Source organism: Egretta garzetta, unplaced genomic scaffold (genome assembly GCF_000687185.1).
Source record: "Egretta garzetta isolate BGI_Z169 unplaced genomic scaffold, ASM68718v1 scaffold117, whole genome shotgun sequence".
In the NCBI taxonomy this organism is placed as follows: Eukaryota; Metazoa; Chordata; class Aves; order Pelecaniformes; family Ardeidae; genus Egretta; species Egretta garzetta.
The window spans coordinates 2,172,110-2,181,771 of NW_009260479.1; the positions used below are offsets into that span (position 1 = coordinate 2,172,110).

The 9,662-nt window shown below is 51.3% G+C and overlaps 2 protein-coding genes across 2 annotated transcripts in view; both read left to right on the forward strand.

Annotated features, from left to right (window-relative positions):
• OXSR1 (oxidative stress responsive kinase 1) overlaps positions 1 to 302 on the forward strand; it is a 93,324-nt gene extending 93,022 nt beyond the window's left edge. The window contains exon 18 of the mRNA XM_035899636.1: positions 102 to 302. Within this exon, the coding sequence (XP_035755529.1) occupies positions 102 to 176 (75 nt within the window). The 3' untranslated portion in view covers positions 177 to 302. The remainder of the gene's footprint in view (positions 1 to 101) is intronic.
• Positions 303 to 7,155: 6,853 nt separating this feature from the next.
• Positions 7,156 to 9,662, forward strand: part of LOC104130987 (solute carrier family 22 member 13) — an 8,393-nt gene continuing 5,886 nt past the window's right edge. Inside the window, exons 1-3 of the mRNA XM_009644095.1 lie at positions 7,156 to 7,527; positions 8,606 to 8,709; positions 9,058 to 9,212. Coding sequence (XP_009642390.1) covers positions 7,156 to 7,527; positions 8,606 to 8,709; positions 9,058 to 9,212 — 631 coding nt within the window. The remainder of the gene's footprint in view (positions 7,528 to 8,605; positions 8,710 to 9,057; positions 9,213 to 9,662) is intronic.

Genomic DNA, 9,662 nt, shown 5'->3' on the forward strand with positions numbered 1-9,662 from the left:
CAGACTGTATCTGATGCACCTTGTTGTGGCACGTGGCATGGTACGTATCAGAGGGCAGAGCATGCGTGTTGCTATTTGGATCTCTCTTCCTTGTGTTTCAGGCATCTGGCGTTGAAGGCTCAGATATTCCTGATGATGGCAAACTTATAGGATTTGCACAGCTCAGCATCAGCTAAACAATGGTCCCAGGAGATGTTTCCCAACTGAGAACCCACATGTGCATATTCGTAATGCTTCTGTTAGCCTAAAAAAAAAAAAAAAAAAACCACTACTGCCAAAGAATTGAACTACAGCCCCCTTCCTAGAAGCTTTAACATTTTCCTTAATAGGATCACAAACCTTCCTGAAATTACCGATGGCGTTTACACCTTTTGTAAACAACTCTCATGGTTTTGTATCTGTCATCTCAAACATGCAGATCCAACACGTCATTGCCTGCATGTTCATTTTATTATTGCCTTACTTTAAAGAAAAATACTACTGAGTACGAAGCAGGGGGTTCCACTGCTCTGATGATCTTGCCTAAATGTTTGCTTACATGTGGTTTCATTTTTTTTTTTTCACTTGCTATTTTTGCACAAGTTTTAATACTGAACGGATCTTTTTTGTTCTTTACCCGCTTCTCCTTCCATCTGAAACACCAGTGTACATGTTGTTTGGGTCACCTGGAGTGCTGAGAAATCTGCTTCTCTTCGGCTGTGTTTTTTTTAAAACTGCTGGTTTGAACGCTTGCACTTGAGAAAGCAAGCCAAGTCTTAACCCACGGGAAGGAGAGCCTTCTTCCCTTGTGTTTGTGTTTTTGAGAAGTTCCTTGACTTTGAGGTGTTAGAAGTCAGCTTCCCTTTGTAAACTGCCTTAATTATTATTATTTTTTTTTTTTTTACTATTTTGTTTTTACTATTTTGGTTCTCTCCACATGAGTGCCAGGCATGGCATGAGGGCTGAACCTTTTCATTTACATTAAGCAGTCCTTCCTCAAAACATCTTTCATTCTGCATCTTAGATGTAATCTGTTCTTGAAGCAGACCAATGAGGCATTGCTGTCTGGGAACTGGTCTTTCAGATGCTCAACAAAATACTCGTGGTCAGAGGGAGAGGAGATCTGTGTCACTCTGCGTTCGGAAAAGATGCACTTCAACCTGTTCCTGAGACCCAGTCTGTTATGCCTGGCTGCGCGAGTCCTCCCGACGTGTTTCCCAGTCCTTTGCAAACTGGTACCCGTGGAACCATCCCTGTCGTGTTTTACAGCAATAACGAATCGCCAGTAGAGTGGTAGTACTGGGCAAGCGAGCGCCGGGCTGTGTCCCTCCTGCACTAATCGCTTGGGTCGTCAGCTTTCTCATCGGTCCAAGCCTCGACGTTTGATCAGGATGTCACTGAATCCCTGTCACACACGTATTTAGCTTTTATTTCTATGTGGTGTTGAGTTTGAGTTTCTACATGAATAATATAAATTATACGCTGAGTTTGATAAGAGACACTTGTAATGCAATATGTGAATAATAAATGGTGTTGATTTTTTTTTTCTTCCTCCTGTTTCACAGTTGGCCTTTGTAACTGCTCTTGGCTCTGGAGTGTTTTCTACACAGAAATTGTAAGCCTGTAATTTAACACACAGATGGAAACGTGTTTGGTTTCCATCAGCCACAAACAATGCAGAAACAGAGTGTTAAAGCAGAATGACTGAGTTCAATTAGGACTTTTGTTTTTTTTATTTCCAAGTCTTCAGATGAACAATCTCTATTTATATATTGTTCTCTCTGAGCAGCTGTGGAAGCTTCCTGAATTGTGCATGTTCTTTTTATACCGCCCTTGTTGCTTTTAGCCTCTAGGTGGATATTGGGCATGTCCCCATGGGCTATTTGCAACCCCATGGCTGGTGAGTGTGGAAGGGAGGGAGAGGAGAAGAGTGTTTGAGAGCGAGAGCGTCCCAGGGTGTTCCCAGGAGCCCAGGAAGCGGGTGCCCAATACTGGGGAGTTGGTGGTGGCTGGGTTTGGCCAAGTGTGTGCGTGCACGTGTGCGTGGCACCTCGGTGCTTTGAGACAAAGTGCTCCCTACGGCTTCCCCCATCGAGCTGGTCGGCTTGGGAAGAACAGGCTGGCACCTTGATTTTCCTGTCACCCTGTGGTTGATACGCTTGAGTTGGAAACCCGTAGGATATGGAGATGAGGTCGTCTTGGTACAGTATTATTTTCCCTTCCGCCTGCATGCCGTGGGGACCTCCTCGTTCATTTGTGTACTGGTGCTGAGAAAGGTAGGACTCGAACTGCTCAAATGGAACAATGCAGCATCTATTTATTAAGTTATTCCCCACCTTCCCAAAGCCAAGACTTAGAGAGCTTGAGCTCACACTAACCCAAGGCTCCTTAGCTCTTTCATGGAAAAAGCAAGTAAGGAAGAAGCTGATTTTTTTTGCTCAATAGATCTCCAGATGTTTTGGGTAGGGCTCCAAAATATTTACTTGGGCTATTACAGTGCTAGACAACCGTCTCTTCTGATGTTGTTCCAGTAAGTGCCAATGCTGTTCATAATTGTTTTCCGGTGTCATTAAGAATTTGGGTTTTGTGCAAATTTCTGATCTGAACCTGGAAACAGGTGGTAATTTTAAGTTAGTTCCTACTTTTAAGGACAATGCTCTGTTAATGAAAACGGATCCTCTTCACAACTTTGGTGTATTGTAGATTATAATGAAAGATGTAAAATATTCAGGCTTTTTTTCCTTTTTTGGACTTTGTATTTTACTGCATGTCTCTAATTTTTAATCAATAAAGAACAAATTGTCCATTGCCTTGTGTTTGGTGTGTGGTTTACTTGGCATTGGGTCAGATTGTGCCTCTTGGGGAAGCAGTTTGTCTGAGTGGTGTCTGCAAGCCCGGGGGTGTTTCTCTTTGGGGCGGTGGGAGGTTCGGCAACCCCCAGGAAGACTCGGTGAGGAAGAAGGTGGGATTGCTCTGCAGGAGTTGTGTGCAGGAATGGAGTCAGGATGGCCCTTAGGATTGTACCCTGAGGGCTTGTCTCCAGTTGAAGGGTTTGCTCCAAGCTCTGCATGAGGAAGACCTCAGGGTGACAGAGGCTGGTATTAAAGTGGGATGATTGATACCTTGAGAAGCGTTTGGAGCATTTCCACCTCCACAATACTTGTTCTTTCTGAATTTGAAGCTTCAGGGCAGATCTGATCCAGAGGTGCCTCTGTGGTCTCCCTTACACTTGTAGTGGAGCCAGGACTTAAGAAAATGCACTGATGGTGAGAGGTGGAGTTAGCGCATGTCCCTGTCTCTTGTAATCCTGACAGCTTGTGCTGGTTTGGGCTGGGGTAGGGTTAGTTTCCTTCACAGTAGCCAGTATGAGGCAGTGTGTTGGGTTTGTGACCAAATCAGGGATGTTTTTGTTATTGCTGAGCTGGGCTGACACAGAGCCAAGGCCTTTTCTGCCTCTCACCCCACCCCACCAGCGAGGAGGCTGGGGAGGGCACAAGGAGCTGGGAGGGGACATAACCCTGGGTATATCCCACACTGTATGACTTCATGCTCAGCACATACAGCTGGGGGGCAAAGAAGGAAGGGGGGGACATTGGGAGTGATGGCGTTTGTCTTCCCAAGTCACTGTTACGTGTGATGGAGCCCTGCTGTCCTGGGGATGGCTGAGCCCCTGCCTGCCGGTGGGAAGCAGGGAATGAATTGCGTGCTTTGCTTTGCTTGCGTGCATGGCTTTTGCTTTACCTATTGAACTGTCTTTATCTCAACCCGTGAGTTTTCTCACTTTTACCTTTCCAGTTCTCTCCCCCATCCCACTGCGGGGGAGTGAGCCACCAGCTGGGTGGGGCTGAGCTGCCTGGTGGGGTTAAACCAGGACCCAGCTCCTGACCCTAGCCGGGCCATTCCCCTCTGTCACCATCCGTGCCCCCCCCCATGGCACACCCTTGTGCCCATGGCCGTGCTTCGGGCTGCGAGAGCAAGGAGGTGCCTGAAGTGAAAGGTCTTGCCCACGTGTGCAGGTGACCAGGCTGTTGGCAGGCTGTCAGTAAACCTCTTGCCGCAAGACTGAAAAACCACTGCTGTGGCCGGGCACTGAGCCACTGCCACGGTTGTGGCTGTAGGTGTGTCACGGCGAATGCTCCAATTCAATGTCTGTTGAACTGAGCAAGCATCTGGACAGCTTTCCCTGGTCGTGGTCGTCTTTTAACAGTGCCCTTGGCCACAACCTTGTATGCTATTTAGCATCATGCAAGGGAGAAGTGCCTGGGTGCAAGCAGACTGCCTGACTCCTTGGAAAGCCAACTCTGAAGCACTGCACTGGAGAAAGGCTGGGGTTTTCCTGTAGTGTTTCTTGCCCATCTTCCACAAAGGAAGGACATTTTCAGAAATGAAGGGAAACGTTACCTGAGAATTAGCTGACTGAATATGAGCCAGCAGGGTGTCCAGGTGGCCAAGAGGGCCAGCGGCATCCTGGCTTGTATCAGGACTGGTGTGGCCAGCAGGAGCAGGGCAGTGATGGTGCCCCTGTCCTGGGCACTGGGGAGGCCGCCCCTTGAATGCTGGGGTCAGGGTTGGGCCCCTCCCTCCCAGAAGGACCTGGGGGCAATCTTAGCAAGGCCGGCTATGACAGGACAAGGGGTGATGGTTGTAAAACTAAAACAGGGTAGGTTTAGACTGGATATAAGGGAGGAATTTTTTACGATGAGGGTGGTGAAACACTGGAACAGGTTGCCAAGAGAGGTGGTGGAGGCCCCATCCCTGGAAACATTCAAGGCCAGGTTGGATGGGGCTGTGAGCAACCTGATCTGGTTGAAGATGTCCCTACTCACTGCAGGGGGGTTGGGCTAGATGACCTCCAAAGGTCATTCCAACCCAAACCATTCTATGCTTCTAATCTCTCGTCCCAGCTGATGAGTTTCCAAATGGAAAGCAACCTCCCCTGGCCGGTGTGCACCTCCTGAAATTTCTGTTTCACTTAATGGGAACGCGGTGTGAGTACAAATCCTAACCCAGAGCATGGCTTTTTCTTCAAATTCTCATACTTTGCATACCATACAGCTGCAGGGCTTATCTTGGGCTTAAGTACTGGTTCCAGCCCCAGGGAAGCCTGTCTCTGTACATACCGCTGCCAACATCAGGTGTCGGGGAAATTTTGAAAGCAGTTGGTGATTTTGGGCCATTTCAGAAAGGGCTGGTGCTGCTCACTGTGCTTCCATGCCTCAGCATGGCTTTCCACAGATGGAGATCAGATGTTTCTCATTGCTTTGTGCTGTGGTAAATGGTGTTTTGAAGGCTGGGCTGTGCTGAGCTCAAGCAGGGCATGCCTGGAGGCAATGCTCATTCTGTGCTTTGGCTTTGGTGCACAAGATCTTCCTGAACTGCAGCAGATTGGTTCCTCCTGACCTTTACCCAAAGCCATGGAAAGGTGTGTCATGGACACATGCCCTGGTCAGGTCCTGAGGGGCTATCTCAGCCCAGAGATGTGACTCGGCTCCAACCAGCCATTGCTGCTTCCTCACCTGTTGTTGGAAACCTCCAGCAATGGGGTTCCTAATCCTTCCTTTGGGCCTCAGTACCCTCCAGCCCTTTAAGTGTGATGCCCAACTTGGGCTCTCCAATGCTGGTCAGAGCAGAACATACTCCACTTTCTCTCTCAAGTTTGTGCCAGTCCTCTGGCTCCTGCTTCTCCAGATCCCTGAAACCCATGACGGGTGTCTGAGTGACCCTCCTGGGCTTCCCCATTTGAACCAAGACAGAGAAGAATGAATGAGGCTGGTTGGTGCCCTGGACTCCTTCTAGCATGGAGCCAGGAGACAGCCAGGGGAGATGGCAGGATCAGGCCTGGGAAAGGCTCCTGAGCTCGTGGACATGCATGATTCTGCTTTTAGCAAGGTTTGGCCTGTCCCGTCTCCTGCTGATGAAGCAGAACCCAAGGTGAACAGGGGCACCTCAATTTCATCCTCCGAGTGTCCTAGTTGTCTTGAACAGACCCAGTTTGTGTCATCCAGCACCTCTGCCTGGCTCAGTGTCTGCCTGCTTTTCTCTATCTATGGTGCTCCCTGCTTGTGGCTGCTGAGCTGGGCTTATCCCGAGGGCAGCATCTCTCCTCCGGCTGCCCAGGGAGCTGGTGTACCTCCAAGTGTGACCCATGCGGGTGCCCTGGTCAACCCAAATGGGGCAGCCATGGTCTGGTTTCCATCATGAGCATACAATGCTCTTCCCACAGATCTGCGGGCAGGAGAAGCAGCATCCAAGTTTCTTTTGGGCATTTCTGGAGGCTTTGCCTCATGCATCATAGAATCATAGAATCCTCTAGGTTGGAAAAGAGCTTTAAGATCATCAAGTCCAAAAGGGCACCCTAAAGGGTCCCCAGGCAAATGCTGTTCCTACACCAGGGATGGGCTGAACAGAGTTGGTTTGATGTTCTCAACGATTATTTTAAGTCAGGAAGGCATTTGATCTGAGATTCGCCAAACCTGCCTCAAGCAGCATTGCCCTGTGGCAGATTTCTCCCATCCCTGTATGCATTCCCCAACTCTTCCCTGCATATAGCCCCCCCTCCCACCCCCAGCCTGTGGGGTGGCCCAGAACTGGTGGGAAGGGTGGACATTCCGTGCGTGGCTTGCTTGTGGTTGCACAGAGAAGCTGCAAAAGATGAAGGGAATGGAGTCTGCTGTCTCCTGGGCCCACAGCCAACTGGCTACCCTTCCTCGTCTCTGGCTCAGCCCATCCATTAGCATCACTCCCTTTATCCCCCTGGACTTTTCTCAGCTCTGCATCACGCTGGGCTGCCTAGGCCCCTCTGGACTTTGCTTGCCTGAGTGGAACTGCTGGGGATCATCTCAGCCGTTCAGCAAATGCAGCTCCTGCAGTTGCTTTGGGGAAGAGTCTCTTCCCCTGCCAATGCCACCTGGCCCTGGTGGAGGGGGTGATCCAGGTTACCTGAAACAGGGGTCCTTCTGCTCCAGCCAGCACCGTATGTTTGTGCACAGCACAGGGATGATTAATGTATTACACAGTGTACTTGGGACAGGTAAAACATCAGGCATTAAGTCTAGCCTGACTTTACATATTTGTGGTGGCTGCCTGTGAGTGCAGAGCTTATCTTAGGTTTAAACATTAATTGCAGCCCTCTGGGAAGTCTGTCCCAGCACTGTCCTGTTCCAGACGCAGCTGCCAATGTCAGGCATCGGGGAAATTTTGAAAGCGGTTGGGGATTTTGAGCTGTTTCAGAAATGCCTGGTGCTGCTCACCATGCTTCCATGCCTCAGTGTGGCTTTCCACCAGTTTTGCCAACTTTTTATGGTTCCACACGTGCCTCACCACTGCGACACCAGTTGGATCCGTGCCATTGGGCCCAACCTGACCGAGGAAGAGCAGCTGAACCTCACCCTGCCCCGGGACGTGGACGGGGAGTATGAGCAGTGCTCCATGTACTCGCCGGTGGACTGGGACCTCAGCTCCATCATGGAGTATGGCCTGAACGCCACGGAGAAGTGCAGCAGTGGCTGGGTGTACCCCTCAGCACAACCACCGTCCCTGCTGACCGAGGTCTGTAATCGCCTTTTGATACACTGGGGATGTGGAAGGGAAGGGACACCCAAATGGCCGCCCCTGTCCTGCAGTTCAGTTGAAGCTGGTGCCAGCCATGGTGGAACTGGGCTGGGCTGATACTTACCTCAGCTGTATTTTGGGGACCTTGGCTCTACCACCCAGCCCCCAGGTGTGGTTCTGGAGAGGTTGCAAGGAAGCAGGCTGTGATATAGATGTCACAGGGCCACAGGCAGAGCAGGGAGACATTAATCACTCCTGGTGGGACCTTTTGGGTCTCCCTGCCCCAGCTACCCCTCTGCAGACTGAGGGTAACCTTCCAGCTTGTCCCTGTGTCCAGCTTTGTGCTTCGGACACCATGGCCAGGGGAGGGAGGCACAGGGCTCAGCGCTTGGTTTCTCCTCCCGTGCATGGTGGGGAACTTGTCAAGGGCGAGCGGCTGCGGGGTGTCTACCTTGGGGTCTCAGTGTGAAGGCTCCAGCTCAGGGTTGCTGCAAACAGCCGGAGTTCCTCACCACTCCTTGCTCCGTGTGGAGGTACCAGGTTTGATGGGGAGAGGAGGGCTCGCACAGCCACACATCTAACAGTCACCAGGAGCTTCAGCAACACCAACAGTGCTCCAGTGAGCAGCGCTAAACTTCTTCCCATGCTTTCTGACCTCTCTGTATTTCCTATACGTGCTCTTCCTTATGTGACTACTTCTGTAGATGCCCTCTGGATGCCAGCAGTTGCAGAACATCTCTAACAGAAACTGCTTTGCCTGGGAATCAGTGTTGCACTCATCCTTTTTCCTTTGGGAGGGGAGGCAGTCTAGGAGAAGCAAGGTGCTGGGACTTCTGCCCCAAGTCCCACTTTATGCAAAACTTGCCAACCAGGATGCTCCCCTGGGGGTACCTGGGCTGGAGGGGAGTCTGGCAGGTCCCAGTGCTTGGTAGAGGGGCACCAACCGTTGAATGCCCGGACAGGCTTGTCCCACGACTGCTAGGTGCACACTATGGAGACTCACATCCTTGGGGGTGGGATCAGAAAGCACCTGGAGCCTGTCGAGAACAAAAGCGTCCGTGTTTCCTTCCTCCAGTTTGACCTGGTGTGCGACAGGAAGGACCTGAACGACGTCTCCCAGTCCATCTACATGCTGGGGCTGTTGCTAGGAGCCATGATCTTTGGGCCACTAAGTGACAGGTGAGGAGACACAACCGCCCGTCCCGGGGTTATGCGAAGCCAACTGCTGCTCCCAGCCTGGCTGGTCACTGCACCCTGCGCGTTTTGTCACTGCTCCTCTCTAACAGGGACCCTGACCAAAGTCCTCAGGTCCCGTGAGGATGTGGCCACAGGGCGGGGGGCAGGGGGGGTGGAAGGGAGAAGGGCACGGTGTGTGCACAGGGTGCTTCACATGTCAACCAGGAGTCCAGTCTGAGCCTCATCACCCCCAAGAGAGGGCGATGCAATCGCTGTGTCACCCGTGGGACTCCTCCCCATCTCCATGAGGTCTCTCCAAATACCATTTGTGTCTTTCCTCTTCCTCCTCAGGATCGGCCGTCGGCCAGTCATTCTGATTTCCATCTTCCTCCAGGGCTTGTTTGGTGTAGGAATTGCCTTTGTGCCCCACTTCTATGTGTACATGGCCTTCAGATGTGTCGTGGGGGCCACGGTGTCAGGGGTCACCATGACGATACTGGCCTTGGGTGAGTAGGATGCCCATGCCCTGAGGCAGGCAGACAGACGGGGCCTTTCAAGATGCAAGAGGAAAGGTCTGTAAAGAAATCATGCATGAGTCGAAAAACACCGTGGTGAGGGCAGGTCTTGCTCTGTGCTGCCCTTTGGCACTTTGCCATCTCCTCAACCTTGAGAGAGCTACGGAGAGTATCTCTCCCATGCCAGTGCTCAATGGAGGGTAAGGGGACAACCCCCCAGATCAGGAGGTCAGTGCAGAGAGAGCCCAGTGGCTCTGGCATACGATCAATTTGGGCCCCAGCTCTGCCCCAGGGAGGGGCTCTGTGGATGCTGAGAGCAAAGAGGTGACATACCTGAACTTCATGTCCTCTTGTAGAGGACTGGGACACCCTGACTATAAGGAGAGGTGATGCATCTCATTAAACACAGGTGACCCGCATGTGTGGCTGATGCCAGAGCTC